This window comes from Colius striatus, chromosome 4 (assembly GCF_028858725.1).
Source record: "Colius striatus isolate bColStr4 chromosome 4, bColStr4.1.hap1, whole genome shotgun sequence".
Lineage (NCBI taxonomy): Eukaryota > Metazoa > Chordata > Aves > Coliiformes > Coliidae > Colius > Colius striatus.
The window spans coordinates 72,683,449-72,706,724 of NC_084762.1; the positions used below are offsets into that span (position 1 = coordinate 72,683,449).

General features: G+C 41.7%; 1 protein-coding gene across 3 annotated transcripts; it reads left to right on the forward strand.

Annotated features, from left to right (window-relative positions):
* Nucleotides 1-1,157: 1,157 nt before the first annotated feature.
* On the forward strand, nucleotides 1,158-8,967 carry PDP1 (pyruvate dehydrogenase phosphatase catalytic subunit 1). Of its 3 annotated transcripts, XM_061995513.1 has the most exons (3): nucleotides 1,158-1,292; nucleotides 1,772-1,806; nucleotides 5,007-8,967. In XM_061995513.1, the coding sequence occupies exons 2-3, from the start codon at nucleotides 1,776-1,778 to the stop codon at nucleotides 6,656-6,658; spliced, it is 1,683 nt and encodes a 560-aa protein (XP_061851497.1). In that variant the 5' UTR covers nucleotides 1,158-1,292; nucleotides 1,772-1,775; the 3' UTR covers nucleotides 6,659-8,967. The 3 variants fall into 3 exon arrangements, with proteins under 3 accessions (XP_061851497.1, XP_061851498.1, XP_010205748.2); XM_061995514.1 differs by lacking the exon at nucleotides 1,772-1,806 and having other exon boundaries at nucleotides 1,159-1,292; XM_010207446.2 differs by lacking the exon at nucleotides 1,158-1,292 and having other exon boundaries at nucleotides 1,746-1,806.
* Nucleotides 8,968-23,276: the final 14,309 nt, after the last annotated feature.

Here is a 23,276-nt window from a genome sequence, read left to right on the forward strand (position 1 = left end):
GGTGCTGCTCTTCCGACAAAGGTCAGTTCCTTTTGGAACCCTTCCTTGTAGGCAGTGGCAGCAGCAAATATGGCTTTCTCAGAAGCACAAGGCAGAGAGGTCCTTGGTTATTTGTGTTCCATGGCAGCCTGCTTTGCCTGGACTGATTCTGGTGAAGGCCAAACAGCAGGGAGCAAATGAAAAACAGGAACCCAAGTGTTGAGTACAGGCTTCAGTGACCTCCTGCAGAGTTGCAGAGTATGTGTTTTGTGACTGTTGAAGGCATTTCAAGGGAAAGAATCCTCCCCCTCCACTTTCCACTCTAACATCAACTCAGAGTAAAATGCAATACGCCCTACAGAAGTTTTTAGGCATTTTCCTGTTTTCAGTCACTCCCTTAACAGGTAACAGTTAAATGACTGACTCCTGATGAAAGGAGCGTGGGGGGCAGGTTTGGAGCACAGCCACACTTAAGGGACAAGCCACCATGGCATTGCCTTCGGTTCCTCCACTCTGTGCAGCACAGGTAACCGCCCGCAACATCCACGGAGCGCTCCGGCGGCAGCTGTCAGCCGCAGCATCTGCCGCCGGAGGCTCTGGCGGCGAGGAGGACGCGGGGAGAGGAGGAGGACGAGGAGGAGGGCACAGCAGCCCGCTCTCGCCGCGCCTCGCCCACTCTCCCTCCTTCGCTCGCCCCGGAGCGCGGCGGCGCTCGGCCTCCCACCAGCAGCCCCTTCACGCAGAGGCAGCTCCGGCCCGCTCCTGCGGCGGCAGGGCTGCCGAGCCCTCTCCCCTCACACACCCCGGGACTGTACGTCGCGTCGCACTGCGTTAGCGCCTTCCCGCCCCTGCGCAATGCGTGCGCGCCGTCCCGGGCCACAGCGCAACGCACCGCACAACCCCGCTCCTGTCCTTCCCAGCCCCTGCCCCTGCCCCTGCCCCTGCCCCTGCCCCAGCCCCCGCCCCTGCCCCAGCCCCAGCCCCAGCCCCAGCCCCAGCCCCAGCCCCTGCCCCAGCCCCCGCCCCAGCCCCTGCCCCAGCCCGTGCCCTAGCCCCCGCCCCTGTCCCTGTCCCTGCCCCAGCCCCGCCCCACGCGTTCCCTCAGCCGCCGCCGAGCCTCCGTGTCACGTGGCTTCCTTGCCCTCCCCGGCAGCCAATGGGCGTTGCGCCGCGGGCCGCAGGGCCTTTATAAGGCGCCGCGCAGCACGGCGGCTGTGGCTGTGCGTGGTTGGGGGCGTGTGGCTGTCTTGTCCTTCGAGCCGCGTCCCTGTTCCGCCCCCGGGGCCGTGCCGAGTCGTCAGGGAAGGAGCCAGGTCTGTGCCGGTGCAGCCCGGGCCGGAGGGGGGTCGTGGTGGTGGTGGTGGCGGCGGGCGGATGGCTGGGGAGGGGAGGCCGTGTCGGGGCCGCGCGGCGCCTGAGCTGGTAGCGGTCTCGCCGCGGCGCCGCCCAGCGCTGACAGGCGGGCCGTGCCCGTGGCGAGCGGGAGCGGCGGCTCGGCTGTGTCCTGCCGGAAGGGAGGGCGGGCCGGCGGGGGCTCGGTGCGCGGCGGGCGTGGGCGCGGGCTGCTCTGGGCGCGCCGCTTCGGGGCTGGCTGGCTCCCGTCGCTGGGCGGGCGGAGGGGTGGTGGCCGCAGGCGTTAGCACGCGAGCTGCACGGTTGTGTGAGTGTCTTCTTTTCTCTGTTGTCCCCTCTGCGTGTCAGAGCTCTCCGTCTTCTCTAACAAACTGTCTTGCTTCTCCCCCGCCACCCGGGCTTCTGCTTTGTGGATGTTGGCGGCTTCTTGTTGTGACAGGAGAATGTGTGTGTGTCCTGGGCCCAGGCGGATCGGTATGTATCTCGCACCGGTCTCGGGGGTCGGATGGGACCCGGGGAAGGGACTGCCAGGCTGGACTGTGTCCGAGGGCTGAAACCTAGCCAGAGGGAAGGATTAACGGTTCTCCCTGTGTTGAACGTTTCTTGTTCCTCCTCCTCCCCGGCCTCCAGCGGGCTGTCTCTTTTAGATCTGTCTAGTGTCTGAAAAGCACGCGTGATAAGCCTTTTTACCTGAAGCCACGGATGTCTTTAGCACACTTAAGGCAGATATTTAGGAGGAACCTGTCAGTGCTGCATGAATTTGCCTTTATAGTACAGTTGTAAAAAGCCTTTATTGAAGGGAAGGATAATTTTTTTTATCAGAGTGGTAGTATGAAGCCAATTGACCATCTGACTTGTTATTGGCCATGTTCTATTTGTACCCTGAAAAGTAGCATTTATACCCTTTTCTGGGCTTGGAGAGGTGTTTACTAGTGGTTTCAGTCCAATCTCTTGACAAACCTTGATTGGATTGTAAAATATCTAGTTAATCTTTCCCCTTTCTCCTATCTCTCGACTAACCACAATTAGTATGGGGTCTTAAAGTAATTATTTAAGGGCTAGCTGGAATGTGTTTATATTTGGGGACATCCACGTTGTGGGGATAAATGGGAAGAGATTTGTGATAATTTTACTTCAGGATGGTGAACTTGGGAATTCCTCTTTTGCTTAATGAGCTAGGATTTATTAAATCTATGTGAAACACATCTGTTTCTGATGAGGACCTACTGTAAATGTAAATACAGATGTGGAAAATGTAAGGCCACCTTCTAACTACTTTCCTTTGGATTTCATATAATATTTATAAACTAATGATTAGAAATCAGCAAAATATTCTTTGGCACTGCAGAGCCACTGTAGCAGCAGGACATCTGTATTTTTGCTTTGTTATGGATCAACAGCAAAACTGTCAGTTGTTGTGGCACGGTGTATGTGTCAGCACTGGACGTGGATACTTAGTGGTCAGGAGAGCTTGTTTCAGCAGGAGTGTGGTGGAAGATGAGCGCAGAGTCTGAGGTTCTGCTGTAGGCCAGGCACATCTATAGAACCTTGAGGTTACCATTCTATAAGCAAAATCATTGCTTTTAAATGTTGTGTGGAGAAACATACATAACTTGCCAAAATCATAGAGCCATAGAATGGTAGGGTTTGGAAGGGACTTGTAGAGATCATCTAGAAATAATCCTCTTAGAAGTTAGTGAATAGATTTTAAAATATGTATTTAGAGTTGCAGTTTACTACTTTTCATGCTGTATAGATGTGAAGCCTGGGCTGGAGAAGTAGACTTTTGGGAAGCAAATGGGTAACATAAATTCTGTATGCATCTGGAAGTTAAAGCTGATCCACTGCTGCTGAGTGTCTGTCAGTACAGCTGGCTGTGGTCCACAGGGCTACAACCAGAGCTCTTCCTGCTAGCTGAGCAACTGAAAACTGGCCAATTTGTTTTTCATAGCTGTCAGTGGGAGACCTGAGAGAACCCAGTGCACAAGATTTTTTTGGTCAATGTGAGTCGATATAGGCAGTCCATCATTAACACTAGGAAGCTAGTGGAGCAGTAGAAACATGAATTGTACTTAGCTTTCAGCATTTATGAGTCTGGTAACAGAGAAATGGACTCCTGGTTACTTAAAGAGAAGAGGCAAACTTGGAGGGAAAATGCAACTTGTTTCAATCTCTTGCAACACAGAGCATGGGGTGAAGCTTCATAAGTTTGAGACACTTCTCAGCTAGTCTGAGTGGTCAAAATCCTGTGCCAGAAGCTATTGAAAGCTTATGGAATAGGTTGATTGCAAAACACAATTCTTTTTACATTTCAAGTTCTATTGAGTATTGGGGCTTACTGCATATTTTATAGGGATTGGCTCATTTGAAATATCAGCATGCCTGCTTGCCTAAAAAAAAAATTGACTGAAGCACCTTGCACAGCAATATCAAGTTTTTCAGTAGAACAATAAATCTGAGGTGCAGTGGTTCTGATAGACTAATACTTATGGCTGCATTAAGCCTTGTATAAGGTAATTTATGGTGGTCTTGTCTGAGAATCTTTTATGATGAAACTTGATCATAGCAGTCAGACAATTGAATTCCTGTTAACTGTATGTTTTGTACAAGAAACAGTTCAACTTTTTCCACTATGGAATTGCTGTCTTGAAGCATTGTAAGAGGCTTCCTGATAACAAGGCATAGTGAATAAGGGATTTAATAGGCACTCATACTAATGTTGTGGGGGATATGTAAATGGAGACAAGGAAGAGTATGTTACAATAATCTTTCTTTAGAGGAATTAAGTTTTTGGATGCAGCAAAAGGTAATGGAACACTTTGGTACAAAACTTAACATTGAATTAGCTTTAGTCTATTGTACAGGTCTCTGTTCTACTCATGGAAGCAACAACAACTTGCATGTAGTACTTCAATTGAGTAGCTTTTTAAAGCAGTTTAGACCAAAAATTTACTCGATTATGAGCTCCATTTAGGAATAATGCATTATCTCTGACAAGCCAAAAAATAGCTGCACAGACTGCTGTGGCTATTCTGTATATATATGCCATGGTGTCATGCAAGCTTGAAGTTTTATATGTGAAAGGGAGGAGAAGAAACAAAACCTGCTACTGACTTGATTGCCTAAAGAATATCTGCTGCTTATGACCTGCTGCTTGCTTTTGTTGTCTAAAACATCTCCATGTTAAACCCACTTGTATATCACCTCAAAGTTGTTTCTTGAATCTTACTGTTAGATGCTTTATCTCCTAATCCAGTTTTCCTGCCTCCCTGTGTGCCACATCTGGCTCTGACAACTGGAAAATCGTCAGGAAAACAAATGTCTTTAAAAGTTTTGTAGAAGGTAGCAATATTGTAGAATGCTTCATGTTAACTGTTGTCTTAAGTTCTGTTTGAAGCTGCATTGTCTGTATGGATGTTTTCACTTCCTACCTGCTATCTGAGTGGGTGTAAGAGCTAAATATCTTAAGTATGGCATAGCTGGTTTTTGTAGTTGTTACAGCCCAATGTCATGTCTATAAACAACCACCTCTTAATGCCTTTTGTTTCTCAAGACCTGTGAAGCTATGAACTCCATATAGTAAGACATTTTCAGCCCCTAACAAAGTTGCTTAACACAGTTCTGGGGAAAATGTTAGCTCTCCCCCTAAGCATAGTTGTTCTCTTGTCTTTCAGCAATTCCAGTCCGAAACTCCAGGCTCCCGTTGTTGTCTGATGCCATGCCAGCACCTGCTCATCTGTTCCCATTAATTCGTAACTGTGAGATTAGCAGAATATGCAGCACTGTGTGCTACTGCCACCATAAACATCTGTGTTGTTTGTCATCTCATTTTGCTCATGGTCAGTTCAGATATGCACCTCAGAAGAAGTTTGCAGCACTTTATAGGCCAAAGGAGAACTTCAATCACTTCATTCATACGAGGGATTATGCTTCTACACCACAGAGATTTTACCTGACTCCTCCACAGGTGAACAGCATTCTGAAGGCAAATGAATATAGCTTCAAAGTCCCAGAATTTGATGGTAAAAATGTAAGTTCTGTTCTTGGCTTTGATAGTAACCAGTTGCCTGCTAATGCTCCAATAGAAGACCGGAGGAGTGCTGCCACGTGCTTACAGACAAGAGGGATGCTTCTGGGTGTGTTTGATGGCCACGCAGGTTGTGCTTGTGCTCAAGCTGTGAGTGAAAGACTGTTTTACTATATTGCTGTCTCTTTGTTACCTCATGAGACTTTACTTGAAATAGAAAATGCTGTGGAGAGCGGCAGAGCTCTGTTGCCCATTTTACAGTGGCACAAGCATCCCAATGATTATTTTAGCAAAGAAGCTTCCAAGCTTTACTTCAATAGTCTGAGAACTTACTGGCAGGAGCTGATTGATCTCAACAGTGGAGAGACTACTGATGTGAAAGAAGCTTTAATTAATGCTTTTAAGAGGCTTGATAATGACATCTCTTTGGAAGCTCAAGTAGGAGATCCAAATTCTTTTCTCAACTACCTAGTACTGCGAGTAGCGTTTTCTGGTGCAACTGCCTGTGTGGCCCATGTGGATGGTGTTGACTTGCACATTGCAAACACAGGTGACAGTAGGGCAATGCTTGGTGTTCAGGAAGAAGATGGATCTTGGTCTGCAGTTAATCTGTCCTATGACCACAATGCACAAAATGAACATGAAGTGGAACGTGTGAAAATGGAGCATCCAAAGTCTGAAGAGAAAAATCTTGTGAAACAAGACCGTCTCTTGGGTCTCCTCATGCCTTTCAGAGCTTTTGGTGACGTGAAGTTTAAATGGAGTATTGAGCTACAGAAAAGGGTGGTAGAATCAGGCCCAGATCAGCTGAATGAAAATGAATACACAAAGTTTATTCCTCCAAACTATCACACTCCCCCGTACCTCACAGCTGAGCCAGAAGTCATACATCACAAGTTACGGCCGCAGGATAAGTTCCTGGTTTTGGCCACAGATGGGCTGTGGGAGACAATGCACAGGCAAGATGTGGCTAGAATTGTAGGGGAGTACCTTACTGGTGTTCACCATCAACAGCCAATAGCTGTTGGGGGCTATAAAGTAACTTTGGGACAAATGCATGGTCTTTTAGCAGAAAGGAGAGCAAGAATCTCCTCAGTATTTGAAGATCAGAATGCAGCAACACATCTAATACGTCATGCAGTGGGTAACAATGAGTTTGGCACTGTGGATCATGAGAGACTATCCAAGATGCTTAGTCTTCCAGAAGAGCTGGCTCGAATGTATAGAGATGACATTACAATTATTGTGGTGCAGTTCAACTCTCATGTTATAGGTGCATGTCAGAATGAGGAACTGTGAATTTATTGCAGTGAACTAGTTACTGAAGTTGTAACAATGGCCAGTATGAGCAGCAAATAAACAACCAAGCAACAATAAAACCCCCCAAACCCCTTCAGCAAACAAATTGGTTGCTTGCTAGATTCAGCATTATCTGTTGTTCCTGCCTTCCCCCAGAGCTCTAAATACACAGGAAGTGCTTTTGACCTAATGTGGACACGAAGAGGATGTCACAGCTTGGGAGAAGAGGTTTTTATAATACTTTTGCACTATTTCATGAATGCTGCTAGAACAATGTCTTGAATTTGGCAAACTTGGATGAGAGAGGAAAGGAGGATATATAATTATTTATCAAAGATCTGGCTGTTAAAGAAACAAAACCTGTTTATAAGCATCTGTAAATAGCTACATATCTTAAGGAAAAGATGAGTAAAAAGTATTGTTGACTTCTTACAGGGCTAATTTGTGCAAAGTAGATACGGTTATTGTGAATACTACTGTTTCTTTTAAGCAGAAGGTCACTTTAACTATGTCTTCAGTGTAACAAAGTTGTCTCACTTCCATATAGCCAATGTCATTCACTTAAGGATATTTGTCTAAGTGTTAGCTTTCAGTGCAAGTCTAAGCCATAATCAATACCTGAGGTTCTGTTACAGCTTAATCATATTTTATGCAAGGTCACTTCTAAACTTCTAATGCATTAGTAGTTTCTTGCCTATAGGTTTCTGTACAACTTGTAGGACAGTAAGATATAACATGCAGAAAGATACCAGGTGACTTTATGGAGGACTTGAGTTTGCAGTCTGAAGAAACTGAGCCTTTTTGAAAAGTCAGTGGTGGTGTTCAAGACTGGCTTTTCTAGAGGTCATGTGCTTCATGTACTCTAGCTGTGACTGATGTTACTTGTCTAGTAAATAAATTTTCACCTGAAAAGATCAGGAAATTATTGCTAATCTTTGTGGCTTTAATTTGCACACATTTCCACTTTGACCATGTCAAGTGGTCACACATTGGATGTCTTGCACTTGAACTCACACTTGTAAGCTGCGTTAAAAACTACAAATCCCCCAAAATTCAAGTATAGCTTGTAAATAGTGTTTTAGTTGCAAAACCAAGTGGCATGAATGTATATGTTTAATAACTCTTTCTAGCAGCTTCTTTATTGGCTCTGTATTTCTGGACAGCTGGTGTATGCATGTTCTTAGAGTCCAGACTGTTATCACAGAGCAGCCTCTGAAATGGATCTCTGGCTTGTTATGATTGAGTTTGAACTGAGAAAGATTGGCTATAAACTTGTGTACTGAAAGTTGTTGGGTGTGCAACAGTAAAAAGTATGGACTGACAAGTAATTTATTGGTCACCATTGCATCTATTTGAGGTATGTTGCATTGTATAAAAATTTACTTTAACCTGACTTTTGGTTAAAAACTCAGTGCTGGCTGAAATACCAGCCCTTGGTGACTGAGAGAACACATGTAAGTCGAGTCCTCTAGAGAGCAATCATAGGTCAACATATTTCACTTTACCCAAGGTATTTCAGTTAAAATACTTCTCTATCCTTCATTGTAGTTAATTAAATCACCATTTAAAAAACCCCTAGCTTATATTGGTTGAGTAACATGTTGTTTTCTATTAAACACAAATATTGCTAATTAATGCTACTGTTATATATAGGATACACTTAGTTGGAATGGTGAACCTGTGCTATAGTAAACAGTGGCTCCTCAAACTCAGCAATGCTATGTGTATTAAGTGGCCTGCAGCTTTAGTATGTCTGTTTCTTTACCCAGCCTTAAATATCAGGGTCAGTGTTGCTGTAAGGTTAACGAAGCCCAACTTCACATTCAAGGTGTGCAAGCCTTTGTTTATTTGAAGGGAGAAGGGGAACTCTAAAATGCTTAGACAAGTACTGGCTGTTGACATTGCTTCTGTATGTTGTGTTTTGGTGACTGTCATTAGCTAGGTCAATAGACTTGATCTGCTGTCATTCAAACACAGGATGTATCTAAGCTGTTGCAGTATTTACATTTCTTACTTTTTTACTGTTAACTGTTACATGTATTGATGTATTTAACCAATGATTATTGATACAGATTTGGTACAAGTCATAGAAATGAACATTGGTCCCATGATACAACTTTTATTGTGGAAAAGCTGCATTTTGTAGTAACGGTGTCTATATATGGGGTCCGACAAAATAATAGTTGTCTTGCTTGGAGACTTGCTTAGTATGTATGCAGTGAAGAGAAGCAGCATACCCGCCTGCTAAACAGGTGATTTGAACAAATATCTCTTCACAGGTTCCAATAAAATGATCAATTATGCAGAAATCCATGTGTATTGGCTTGATATTGAGTGTGATAGCTATTCTGCTAGGGCAGAAGCTTATGTATTACTTGTATTTTAAGAATGTGTTTTGTTGTGTAGTCCCTGTTACTTACAGACCAGATGGCCAAACAAAGCAAAGTATAAATGGAAACAGACTGAGAATCAGACTTCAGAGCTCTCACATGCCACTGTGACCCCTCTGTCAGGCATGCTGGTACTTCTGCCCCTTTCAGCAAAGCTCATATCTTTCTGTCAGTATCACTGTATGTGTCTCAAGATTATGCAGTGAGGAGCAGTATACCTGCCTGCTGAAGAGGTGATCTGAACAAATCTCCTTGTTCCCATCATCTTATGATTAGTTTCAGGAGCAGTGCTGCACATAAGGCAGCATAATTTGAGGTTAAGCTGTGGACTGTACCCTATATAGAGCAATACAACATTTCATAAACAATCTGAAATACTTATGTGGAGATTAAAATGAAATAAAAAGGAATTGATGGTGAACTAAATAGAAGTAACTTCTGCCACAGGCAGAGGGCATATTTTTGCATTGTCTGCCAGACATGTTGCATGGCAGAAAGTATAGCTATTTTGTGTAATGGAGATGCAGTGATTGCTTTTCCAAATAAGGATTTCTCAGCTGCAGGTATGTGGCTTGACGGAGAAAAATGTCAGAGTCTCGACATTCAACACAAGCCTTCAAGTTTGAATATGTCTACAGAACTGTTTAATAGTAACACTAGGTAAGAGATGAATGAGAGATGATCTTAGTCTCTGCTTCCAACTTAAGACTATGTTAACTCTGTTACTTCGTGTTCAAAATGGTATGTGCATTATTTTTGCTTTTGACAACAGTTTCAGTTACTGTTGTGATAACCTCAAGTATTCTCCCCTTGCCTTCTGTGTGCGTGACTCGGTCAGTACTGAACTTAGTAAATTATTTTCCATTTCCATTCCTTTCCTCATTGCAGGGCTGGGTTTTGCATACAGCAGTGAGGTTATAAAACAACGTGCAGCAAGGAGCATTGTGTCATTGCAAAATGTGTGCAATTAGACTCTTAAACTGGAGTTCCCTCAATTGTAATTGGAACAATTCTAGAGTGAGAGGATGCCTTGTAATTATTTCTGCCAAGTGCTCTGCAGAATGGCTGGGCTGTGTTGCACTTCCTCAGTGGGGAAGATGTATTTGTAATGAGATGAGATGGCATGCATAGGTGGTTCAGGTTACTGGTTGTAACCATCTGGGGTGTCCAAAGGTCCCTGATGCAGACAGTCCATCTGTTTTCATGGCTGATGATAAATACTTGCCATCTGACTTGCACCAGTGACCCTGGTGAGCACAGACTGCTGAATGCTGTCATCAGCGCTGCTGTGCAGCGGTCCAGAGCAGTGCTAGCACAAGCATCTTGGGATGCCAAGGGAGTTAGCATCTTCTAGTTGATATATTTGTTCATATGCAGGAAACTTCTGCACCTCCTGATTGTTGTTTAGTGATGTATAAATAGAAACAAGGTCTATGAAATTGAAAGAGCTGGCCAAAATGCCACGTCTTTTAACTTTGTGAAGCTTAGAATGAAGCAGATCCTATGGGCAGGAGAAGTAGCTTGCTTCTAGTCTGCCAAGTGGCACATTGCAGCTTTGTGTCCTTATCTTTCTATACATACAGTGAAGGAGCTAGGTCTAACAGAATGAGAAAGCCATTTATGTCCTGCTGAATGGTGCTCCAAGTGTGGTAGTGTTCCCTCAGCACTGTTGCAGCTGCTACTTTTTTTCTGTTTAGTCTGAGAAGTCAAGGAGATGCTTCATTGTTTCATCTTTGGTCCAGCTAAAACAAATGTGCATAAAAAAAAAGCATTGAAATGAATGCATTCATGGATTTTCATGCTAGGTTCACTAGCTTGGACTTTTCCCTTATTTTTATTTGAAAACCCTCCTTTGCCAAGTGCCTTTAGTTCCAGGATGTTTCCCGGTCTTGCTTTGCTTTTTATTCAACAGTAAATGCAGGGTGTTTTTCCTAGCACTGGAGTATTTGTACAGGAAAAAGGCTTGCTAATGTGTTCTCTATTAAATTATTCAACAACTACAGGTATTTAATTGCTATGCAAACAAGCAGATATTGCCCCTTTGTTGGGAGCATGTTGTCAAACACAATCTATGCAAACTCATTGGTAGAATATTTTTCAGTTTAGTGTTAACCTGACTTACCAAACCTTGATCAGGGAGTTACTTCTTATTAGCTCATTTAAAATACATTTTAAAGTTAGCCCATGGTTTAAAATTAAACACAGAAATACTGTATTATTGAATACCTGTGCAGTGGAAGAAACATGTAAGTTCACTTCTGTCTCAACCAGCTAAGTATTAAACATTGTTAATGACTGATTTTAACTGTTATCTTGTAAAAGCCAAAACTTGCAACTTATTCAGGAGTTGCTATTACTATGGGAAGTAGATTCTTAGGGGAGGAGAACATAAAATAGACCAAATTTTGTAATTAATCCTTTAAATGGACAAACCAAACTGAATTTTGGTCCTTCTGTCGTTCCTTCTATCTGAATGCTGAAGCACAACCTGTATCAGTTGTACACAGTATGTTGTTTTGAACCCAAAAGCCCACTTGAAAGGTTTCAGGAGTACTAAGTTGCCCACCCCATTGATGTGGTGTTAAGTCCAGTGTCAGATTTGCAGTGCAGTAGACAAGACTGTGCTCTTGGCTTACTAATGCTGGTTATGCCTTCTGTTGTGTTTGCTGCTCATATATATTTTAACAATTGCTGGTCGTAGGAAAGGACAACATGACTTTCATAATTGGATCACAGCTGGAGCTGAAGTTGGCAGGAGCATTGTGTGTTGAAAACAAAAGCAATCTGAGATGGATTAAATGAACTGTTCTCATTTGTGCAGTAAGCTCTGAAGGTAAAAAATAAACCCTTGTCTTGTGTACTGATCAGTGTGTAAGTCATCTGAAACTACATTTATTGCAAATGACTTGCCTAATCAGTCATGAAACTTTCCAGGATTGCATACAACAATGTAAGAAAATACAGGCACCATTTGGTATACCATGATAACCAGGTACTTTGATTCTGACAATAAACAGAAGATGAGAGAGTTTTTTAGGGGTCATAACAAGTAGTAGTAGAGTAGAAAGCTACTCCACTCAAAATCAGGATCACTTGGTACCAATATACAGGGTGTCCCTAGACTTCTGATTGGTTTGAGATGGTTCTTCTTACAGTCTTTTTTCTTATTCTGCAGTGAGGGGGAAAAAAATAAGAGTGAAAAAATTAACAAAGTGTGTATCTCTTATGATTCCTAGTTTAAGTATTCAGTCTTGGAGATTAGTCTTAGATTAGTCTTAGAGGATGTTTTATGCAGCAGGTTGTTGGCTGCCATCATGATGGATCTTTCTTTGAATAGAAAATGCTATTTAGTAAAATTTACTGATGCTAAACTTTTTATATAGATTTTGAACAAACTGTTCGGTTTTAATATCCTGTATCTTTATTTGAGGTAGCATTTGATGTATTGCCTCATATCTTAATTGCAAAATTAATGCGGTTAGGTGTAACTGTCATGTGGCATGATGCTGAAAGTGGAAAAACACCTATTGAAAAAGTGAGAAACCATTGACGTTAACAGAAAGCACCCTGTGAGGTGACACACAGCTGTGCATTAAGCCCAATTGCATTCAGAGCTCTTATATTAATGAGTCAGCTCACTGTGACTTTGGTCTTCATCAGTCTTGTTGTAAGCCTGTAATCATTAATTCTGCAGGTCTTCTCTGTTGCCCCTCTCTAGTACTTCCTTGCCTGCTATGGTGGCTCAACAGCTGGGCTAATATAAGAATACTGTTTTCCAGGATTTTGTAAGCAAGTTGATTAAAGTGGCTAATGGTAATCAGCCAATATGCCCAGTTTTAGGCATCTGGGAGAGGAGTGAACAGTGCTTCCCTAATAGTAGGCCTCTTCTAGAGAGGGAAAAGGTCAGTAAGTCTTATCTCTTAATGAAAACTGGCTGCTGTACAGAAGACCTAACACAACAGTGCTTGACAGGGATTTATTACTGCTGCTAACAGCAAGGTGTACTAATCTGTACAGCATGCTGTATTAGTACAGCTTCACCACTCTGCTACTCTGGAAAGAGTTCAAATGTCCCTGCGAAACTCATTATATAATCATTGTCTGTTGTGGACAGATATCTTACCAGCTTCATCTTAAGACACTCAAAGTTGGATACTTCTGTGTGTGTTCCTGCACACTGAATGCTGAAGGTCCCACGGCAGGTGGTGGAGCTATATTCAGTACTTGCTGTGGAGTCTCAATAGTAATTCAGCTGGCTCCAGTCCTACATTAAACTCCATTGAGTGTCATGGAAACTTAGTCCCGTTGTTCACATATAAGCAGCTCCATTTAGGTGTTGTCTGGAGGCCAATCTTATCCTTCCTTTCCAATATCTTAACTTTTTAACATCTGTAACAACTACATCTAGGTTTTTGTTGAACCCAACATACCTGCAAGTAGCTTCTTTTTGCCTTTTGGTCCTTTGATATATGGAAGCACATCTCAAAGCCCAGTGACCTCTTTATGTTCTTGTGCTGACCTACACAGCTAGTGCATAGGATATGACTCGCAAGTTGTGGCCTTGTATGTTGCAGTTAGAGCAAGAACTTCCTTTATTTTGCCTGTTGGAGAGTACTGCCAGTGTTCAGTAATTGTAATAGAGTAACTTAAGGTTTCCAGTAGTATAAGCCAGGGGTTGACCAGCTGGAAAGCAGCTCTGCAGAGAAGGACCAGGGAGTTCTGGTGGACAATTAATGAAACCTGAGCCAGCAATGTAGCCTTGTGACCAAGATCAATGGCATTCAGGGGTGCATTAAAAAGAATGTGAGCAGCAAGTCAAAAGAGTTTCTCACCCTGTGTGCTGCCTGGTCAAGCCACATCTGGAGCACTGTGTCCAGTTGGACTCCTCAGCTGAAGAGACTGGGAACTTCTAGAGTGCATTGGAAAGCTGCAGAGATTATTAGGGGACTGGAGCATTTGTCTTATGAGGAAAGGCTGTGGGACCCGAGGCTGTTTAGCCTGGAGAAGATTTGAGAATTACGAATACCTAAAGGATGGATGTTGAGAGGATGGGGCCAATCTCCTCTGTTAACCAGTAAAAGGATAAGGGGTGACAGGCACAAACTGGGACATAGGAAGTTCCTCTGGAACATGAGAAACTTCTGATTGAGCCCTGGCACAGGCTGCCCAGGGAGGTTATGGAGTCTCCTCTGGAGGTTTCCAAACCCACCTGAATGCTTTGCTGTGTGACCTGATTGAGATGAACCCGCTTTAGCAGAGGGTTGGACTAGATCTCTAGAAGTCCCTTTCAATCCCAACCATTCAACATGCAATTCCTTGTCATAACCTCCAAAGCCTGCATTTGCAAGTGCTCAGCATTCCTGCTAGCTTGAAAGAGGAGGCACCTATAAAGCAAAGCTTCCAATGAAGGAAGCAATGTTCTATTCATTCTACTACAATGCTCAATTGTAAGAACAGTTCTACAGAAAACATGATCCAGGACTTTATGTAGCTCCCCTTTATCTGAAAAAGAAGCAAGTTTTTTAAATTGTGGAGAAAATTCCTTTTATCAAAATAGTCCAGTTTGTGGAAAACTAAAAAAAAAAAACCATAATTAAGGAGAAACTAGTTTGACATTACAGAAAGGAGAAGAGTCTTCTAGCAGACAGCTTTGCAGAGTGTTAATGTGGCAATGGAAGGCAAACTTCTCCCAAACTGAGCTGGTGAATCTGATGTAGAAATGGATACTGAGTTGCTATGCAATGCGCAGCAAACACTGCTATGAAGGAGTTTGAGAAGCTGTCTAGCTCAATGTCAGAAAGATAAGCATAAAAAAAAAAATGTTTGTAACAGACACCTGACAAGTCTGGTTTTTTGGATTTTCTTTTTTCATTTGGGCTATGTTTGTATAACTTCATGCAGAATCATCTTGAAGCAGGTAAAATGACTCTATGGTCTATAGAACATATATGTAATATATGCACTTCTTACAGCTGTGTAAGGCTACTGACTTCTCATAGTGCTTTGTCAAGAGTATGTAAAAAAACTACTATGAAAATCCAACAACCTGGAAAGTACAAGGACTAGAGGAAGTAATACTAGATTAGGCCCTAAAAATAACAAACCCCCTTCAGAGTGGTAGCTGGCAAGCAGTCAGGCTGATGTTACTATGTTTTAAAGCCACTGCAGCATTTTGTGAATTAAAATTGCCTGAACTATGACATGGGTTCAAACAGCTGGAATATATTATTGAATTTGTAAAAGACACAACTTGGATAATTCTGATGCCTGCTGTATTTGCTAACCTGTATGAAACAGAAATTCCAAAATGCTGTGTGCCCTATTTACTGCTGCAGCAACTCACAGGAGCCTTTGAAGGACATCACAGGCAGGAGATTAAAAGCTTGGTTCTGAAGTCAGGGAATCATGAAAGTCCCTTTGATAAGAGATCAATCATTCCCAGGGCACCCACAGGAAGGATGCTTGGGAGCTCTTGTTCAGTGCAGCAGCTAACAAAGTGTAACACAAGATCTCTAGCCAATGAAGAGAGGAAAAAGCATATCATAATCTGTGAAGCAATGACTGAAATGACAGTGAGTAGTTAGGAGAGAGGTTCAAAACAGCAACAGAATGTGTAGAGTTTCAGTAGCACACAAATACAATGAGTGTGAATCCTAAAAAAAATCAGATTAAAGTGGGAAAATGTAAGGGGGAGAAAATGTCATAATGGGTCTTCAAAGTTGAAGTTGTACACATGAAAGAAAATTTGCATGTGTATCATAAAACATGTACAGAAGGCAGCACAATAAACTGTCAGAGATAGCTATAAAGAGAAATATGTTGTAGCAGTACTGGTGATGTGGTCCTGCTCAGAAAAAATACCCAGCAGACCGCATGTGATATCACAGCCAAATGCCTAAACTGAAGACAAAAAAAGATGATTCTTAAAGAAAAGAGCAAGCTGAACAAAGTACAGGTGCTGCTGTTCTGATATTTTTAAAAAAAGTTTACTATTTTTGTGTAAGCATAGAAACACACAACACATAGGGACAAATGTATTGGTGCAGGGAATTCTAAAAAGCCAGGGCCATGCACTTTACAAAAGCGTACCTTTCTGATTTGTACATTGCAATAGCACCTCAGTGCAAAAGAGAGAAAAGAAGCTGTGAGTGAGGAAGGGAGAAGAAAGGGTCTGAAAGACTAAGTAAAGAAATGAAAATCAGAGCTGAGAAGCACCCAATGGAAAGAAGGGGCACACAAGAACTCATCTGCTTTAATGCATTGTCAAGGATAATGCAGAGTCAATAATCAATCATGTCTTTTTATTTGTATCACAGCCTAGTGAGGGGTTTTTTGTTATTCCCTTTTGTTTATCTTTTTGTCACAGTTTTCTTTTTCTACTAGTCTTCCAATTAAAATGATGGCTATATGTATTTTCAGAGGTTTTTGGGCCCTAAGGCTATGCTTGCAGAGGATGAAAGGTTATGTTTGGTTAATGAAGTTTAAAAAAATGAAGTTAAAAGCAACTCTCTGTTGGCATTTTCATGGTTGTTAAAATACAAAACTGAAAGTTTTGCTCTCATGCATTCCAGCAGTTGCTGCCAAAATGAATACTAATTGTTGTGGTATTCCCTTGTTCAACAAGTTTTTCTAGTTTTCCACACCTCTAGTGAATGCTGCTATCCTGAAGGCAAATTACAGGGAGTTCATTTTGTCTAAACTCTCTCACCCAAGAGAAGAACATGCTGCAAGCACATGCATGGGTGTCCACGTGCAATCCTTACATGAAAAATCCTCAGGGCACTTGAAGATTCTGCCAGTCTGTCAGAGACAACTTGGTCAACTACTATTAAGAGGAGAGTAAATAATGAGATGACAGAGTTGTTTGCAACACTGGGAGCATCACATGTTGCCTGATGGTTACAGTTTCATAGACAAAGAGCTGCCATGTTTTATGGTAAGACAGCTTTCCCAGTTATTTGATTTGACATAAACCAAAATATTCCACTGGTGGGAGTTTGGTAGAACACTGAATAAGTCTGTTTTGCTGATATGATTGTTTGGGCAGATCCTGCCAGGAACGCAAGTCCAACATACATTTGGACTTTGCGATAGTGAGTTGTTCAGTTATTGACTGTGCTAAGCAAAAAATGATGTTCTAGAGTTTTAGATTAGCAAGGAAAATAATACAGATCCAACAGCGAAGCAGGACAAGAATGCAAACCCCAAAGATAAGAAAAAACTTGACTTAGATTTTAGGCATAATAATATAATAGGCAATCCTATGTATACTGTCATAATAAAAACATTATTGTTCTGAACATAAATTTATGAAATAAGTAAAATGTCCAGTTCCAGCTGGACAAACAAAAAACACAACAAATAAATATCTTCCATTTTAAGTTCAAAGTCTTTTTCACAAAATCCTAGTGATTAATAATAATATGAGAAAAAATGTTCAATCAAATTGATACTAGTTTTGATCTACTCCTGATTTTAAAGACCAGTAGACCTACCCCACGATATTGGTCTTTACAGATATATTTGTAGGATGAAGCTAAGAAGCAGCCTATGTTAAAAGGGCTGCAAAAGATGCCTTGGTTCAAAATGTGTAATAGTTTTCATATTAATTCAATTCTACCTGCAAGCAGTCACATAATGAATTTTCTGAATGGCTCTTCAGAGAAGCAGTGAAGAGAAGCAATCATATAAATTCTTTAGTTGCTAGTTGGGTTTTTTTCCTTAAAATTTCTGTCAGACTAAACCAGTATTTTGTCTCCATGTCCTTTGTTGGTGGGTCTCCTACCCCAGTCAGCAGCAGGCCCACATTTCCCCTAGTCTCCCTTTTGCAGCTGATATAGTTGTCCAAGTCCTTCTTGCTGACCTCCACATCTCTTGCCAGATTCAACTCCAGATGGGTTTTGATGTTTCTAGCCCATAGTATCTCTATGTTCCTTATAGGTCACTTGTCTTTGGTTCTGCCTCTCGTAAGCTTGGGTTTTTGTATTTGAGCTTTGACAAGGTCTTCTTGCTCATCCTTGCAGCCACCTGCTGGCTTTGCTTGATTTCCTGCACGTTGAGATGGATCATTCTGCAGCTAGAGGAGGTGATACCTGAAAACCAACTGACTTGTTCTCCACTTCTCGCTACAGATGCATTGCACAAGATTTTTCCAAGTTGAAACCTTAAGAGGCCACAGTCTGCTCTCCTGAAGTCCAGGGGTTGATCCTGCTATTTACCTTGTTCCCTCCTTGTGGAGGGAACGTTTCATGGTCACTGCAGCCAAGGCTGCCTGAAACCTTCACATTCCTGATGAGTTCTTCCTTGATTTTAAGTGTGAGGTCTAGCAGAGTGCTTGCCCTCATTGGCTCTGTGATCATCTTTGTTAGTACATTCTGATCATTGTACTCCAGTAACCTCCAAATTGCTTGTGCCCTTCTGGGTTGACCTACCAGCCAATATATGTTTCTCACAGTTTTGGGGAGCAAAACTGAAGGCTGATCTTACTAAAACAAAGCAAAGGTAGGCACTGACTAAGCTTTCTCCATGTCCTTTGTTGGTGGGTCTCCTACCCCAGTCAGCAGCTTACAGTTATGAGAAACAGTTATGTTGAAATGTAAAAAAATCACCATTTAATCAACTTTATTAGAACAACCTTGGCTCTTGTGAACGTACGTGTTTCTGAATAATGCAAAGAGCAATGAAAAAGAGTATAGTAATGAAATTTTCTCTGAGGTCTTAATTAGCTCAGGTAATTTTATTTTGCAGAGTGGCAGCAAATCATGAAAACAGGAAAGTAATCAGGATAGCAAGAGGCAAATAAAAAAAGAAAAGCTACTTAGCTTACTCTGAATTCTAGGTCAGTAAAATAAATGTTTAAACAGGAAGGAAAACCATTCTGCTTGTAGAGAAAGCGAGTGAGCTGAGAATTGAGCTAACACCTGTTTTCATGAAAGAAATCCTGCATGAAATCTCAGCTCAAGTGAATTCCAGATAAAGCCTTGCTGGTTCTCACGAGGCGTCTGGCAGCAGTTTACTCATCCTCAACAGATATGGATTTTGTTCCTTATTCTGCCAGGCATGACTGGCTAACCATAGGCAAGTTGCCCAAGATCAAATTTTGAAACATGAATGCTTAATTTACAAACCTCAGGATCTATATTACAATTTCAAGACCCATGCTCATACAGGCTCAGAGTGCACATGCACCCTTTTTAATTCAAATGGCTCTCTGAAGGACATCTGAAGATCCAGCAAGAGAAGTCACAACTGAACGAGCATTTTCCACACTTTCCTTTCTCAGAGTGTCAGTTCTCCTACTCTTCTGCAGATTTTTACAGTAATGAAATACTGATGAGGCTGTTTACAAAGACACCACCAAGTTAAACTCAGCTTTGTGGGTTATTGTGAAATTAGCACAGTAAATTCAAAACACAAACTGCTGTCATATGTTCATATAGTAACTTTATTGTAAAACTTTCTACTAATCTTTGCTGTTTTCTTCCAGCATCATCCAGTAGTCTCCTGGGAACCAATTTCACCAAGTCACACCTTCCTGTCTGGACAAAAATGCGTTTGGCACCATAATTAATTGTGTTTAAGAAAAAGCCAAACCTGCCTACAGTAATACAATGAGTGGCATGTTTAATTAATTAGATGTGTATTTTATTTTATATTTTATTTTACTTTATGTTATTTTATTGGCTGTTGTAGGCAGTTGGTATTTGATGTTGCCTCTCTTTGGGTTCATTTCCAGTCACAAAACATCTGTTCTCCACATAATTGGAAAAAGATGGGATAATATAATCAAGCAAACATTGCCTAGCTCTGGTGAATCTTTTTCCTGATGGGAGTTTAGCTGAAAGAAACATTGGTTTTTTTTATCAAGCAGTGATTATTCACTAATCTGTTTAGCCTGAATGCGGGCTAACCAGGAACTGCACTTTCGTAATGAATTATTTGTCAGTTGGGCTCCTCCTTGTGGATGATGTTTGTAGCACACTGCTGGGCAAACGGGCTGAGCTGTGCAGGTTGCCTAGATTTAGAAACAGCAAATCGTTAATGATTAATAATCCAAAAAGTGTTTCTGCCATGTGTCGACACACACTTCCCACCTGAGCTCCGTGTGCAGACCCAAGAGGCAGTTGATGCTTCTGGGCTTTGCAGAGCCAGACCAAAGCTGTATGAAGGTTGATGCTCTCCTAAGGAGATAGGCAAGCCTTTTACTCACAGCTGCTGTTTTAGAAAATAAGCAGCCTCCTAATTTTCGATGGCTGCAAGGCAAAATGGCTGATATGAGCAAATTTGCCCACCACCCTTCAATTCATTTTGAACTAATTTTGCGTTAGCTGGAAATGCTGCTCCTGATGGCAGCAGCAGGAACCCTGAGAATCATAGAATCATTACGGTTGGAAAAGACCTTTAAGGTCATTAAGTCCAACCACTAACCTCACACTGCCAAGCCCATCACTAAACCATGTCCCTAAGCACTTCATCTATGAATCTTTTGAGTATCTCCAGAGATGGTGACTCTACCACCTCCCTGGGCAGCCCATTCCAAATGCTTAATAACCCTCTTGTTGAAAAAGTTCTTCTTAATGTCACAATCTCCCCTGGCTCAACTTGAGCCCATTTCCTATTGTCCTATCATTCATTACTGGAGAAGAAACACTTCTCTCGGTCCTGGATCTATGCAAAATGATAGTGACCTGCCTGCCCACAGTTCTGTTCCATAGTGATGTTTCTGTTCATAGTGATGTTTCTTTATTTCAGTAAAGCTGAAATAAAGTGCTGTGTTTTCAGCCCTTAAAATATAATATCTGAATATTATGCTGAAAGGAAGGATACCATTGAAGTGGAAACTGTCCATTCAAGTCTGACAAATTAAGTTTTTTACCTTAAGAGATTTTTATAGACCCTTCTCGTATGCATTTTATCTTTGATGTTTTATCTTCTTACAATTTCCAATCACAAAACATCTGTTCTCCAACTAATTTTGAAAAGTCAAATTAGGTCCACCTGAAATTAAAACTGTCATTTTTCTTTAATACAACTCTTTTGGGGAAGATTTAACTTAACTGAAAATGGAGTATTTTTGAAAGGCAAACATTCTCAGAAAAGAAACGGACATATTCTTTATAGAAATTATGAAAAAAAAAATCTCCCTCTCTTTGATATTAACTGGCTGAGGTTTTTTATGGTGCCTTTAGGAAGCATTTAATATATGGATTCCCTGGGCAGGAAAAGCAGCAGAGGATAGATTTGGTCCTGGCAGGAGTGTTTGTGTGGCTCCTAGCTTTTGCAAATGGCACATCCACAGTTACTTGGCAAAAAGAGGAAAAAAACAGTCATTCATTTCACTTGTAAATAGGAGGAGGAAAAGGAAAGGCAAAATTATATCTGTCCATAGTCTTTATTCTCTAGCAAACACATAATCCAGAAATCAGTCATCAAAGCTCTATGAAAGTTATTGCATATGGCTCGACAAATCCAATAGGGAGAATAGCCCATACAGTCCTGCTTTGCTTTGCTCTCGTTCAGATTTTCACCCTAGCCAGACACAAGTAATGATATTTCTGAGAAGTCTTTGTCTTTCTATGTATGGCTGCGACCAGACACATGTCTGTACCTGTAAGATATGCAAATGTGTGTGTGTGTGTGTTTGTCAACTGCTATGAGCCAAGTTATTTTTTTGACTGCAAACTATGAGATTCTTGCACCTTTCCCAAAAAACTGTTTTGTTGCCTGTGGAGATGGTATAGAAGACAGAGAATGACAGAATATGGGAAGAATGGTGTAGCAAATATAAAAATATACTGTATGGATTTATTGGCAGTCATATTCCTGGCTCGGTCAATAATCCAAACAATCTTTCCTGCAGAAGCTAATATGACTGCGTTGTAAGTAATGCAAATTTCTCTTCCTGGAAGACTGTCAGAAAGGCACCTCTTAAAATTCAATATGCATATTGTTCCAAGAAGGATGAATACACTAGTCTGACCAGTTTGAAAAGAACTAACAAGACAAAGAATTGAAAAATATGTGAACCAGCAGATCTGATTTAGGAGGGAAATAATGATAACTGAATGGATAACCATGAAATTATGGACCTGCCTGCCCATCTCTCCATGTAGAAGATAGGATGAACAGGCATTTCATTGAAAGGCATACATAGGTGTTCTTTTAGTTAAATTTTATCTCCATTATTAGTCCTATGTTTTATGAGAGCTTGATCCTGATATTTTTGAGACATTCATTCTGTTGTGGTCCTAAAAATCATAGAACTGCTGGTGCTAAATTTGGTCAGAGCTGCTCAGGCGAATGGCACAGTCTGTAACCCAGATCTCAGCCTGAAAACAAATACTGCTTCTCCATGATAGAGTCCAACTTTGGAAAGGAAATTCTATGAGATGGCTACAATGGTGCAAAGGCACTGCTAGTGCCTCTGCTAAATCAGAGACTGATGATTATCCTAGTGTTTTGCAGTAAACAGACTTCTGACTTGAGCTATCTAAAAACTATTATGTTGCTAAATATGTTCAGTAAAAGGCAGTCTTCCTCTAGATACCATATGGGAATCGGGTTCATCTGTGCGAAAGCCAAATGTTGTGTTTAATTTGCGGATAGCATGCCCTACTGCCTGCTAGAATACCAGTAGAGAATCAGGTTCCTGAGGAGTGGGTGCTTTTCAGGTTTTATTTGGCAGGTTGCAGCTCAACAGCAGATCCTGACTCGAAAGATAAGACTGTTGTAGCCTAGGAAATTTGGTTATTTCAAGACTGAAAAGACCTGATGTACTGAGAATTATATGTGAGTTTACCAATTTATTTGCTGAAAGGCCAGCACATCCGGAATTTTTCAACAAATTAATTTGGAAGTGTTAACATTGTTTAAAAAACCCCAACCACGTATCAACAATAACCGTAGTTTTAGTGGAGGTACCACAGCTTTTCCTTGTACATCCGCTAGGTGCTAAATGCAGGGCCAGAGAGATACCACCACGGAGGAAGTGCTCTGTTTTGCTGACTGTCTTGGTTTAGGCCCATCAGGGAACAAAAGACCACGTAGTGGTCTCAAGTACCGAAGGCCTCAAGTACCAGGCCTCAAGTACCGAAGAGGCTGAGAATTGCCTAAGGGCAGGGAGAGCTTAATTGCCGCTTAAGGTTCAGGACAAAACAGACCAGGCTACTCGGCTTGGGGAAGAAAACGGAAAATAATTTAATGCAACATCAACTAAAACATAAAACCCC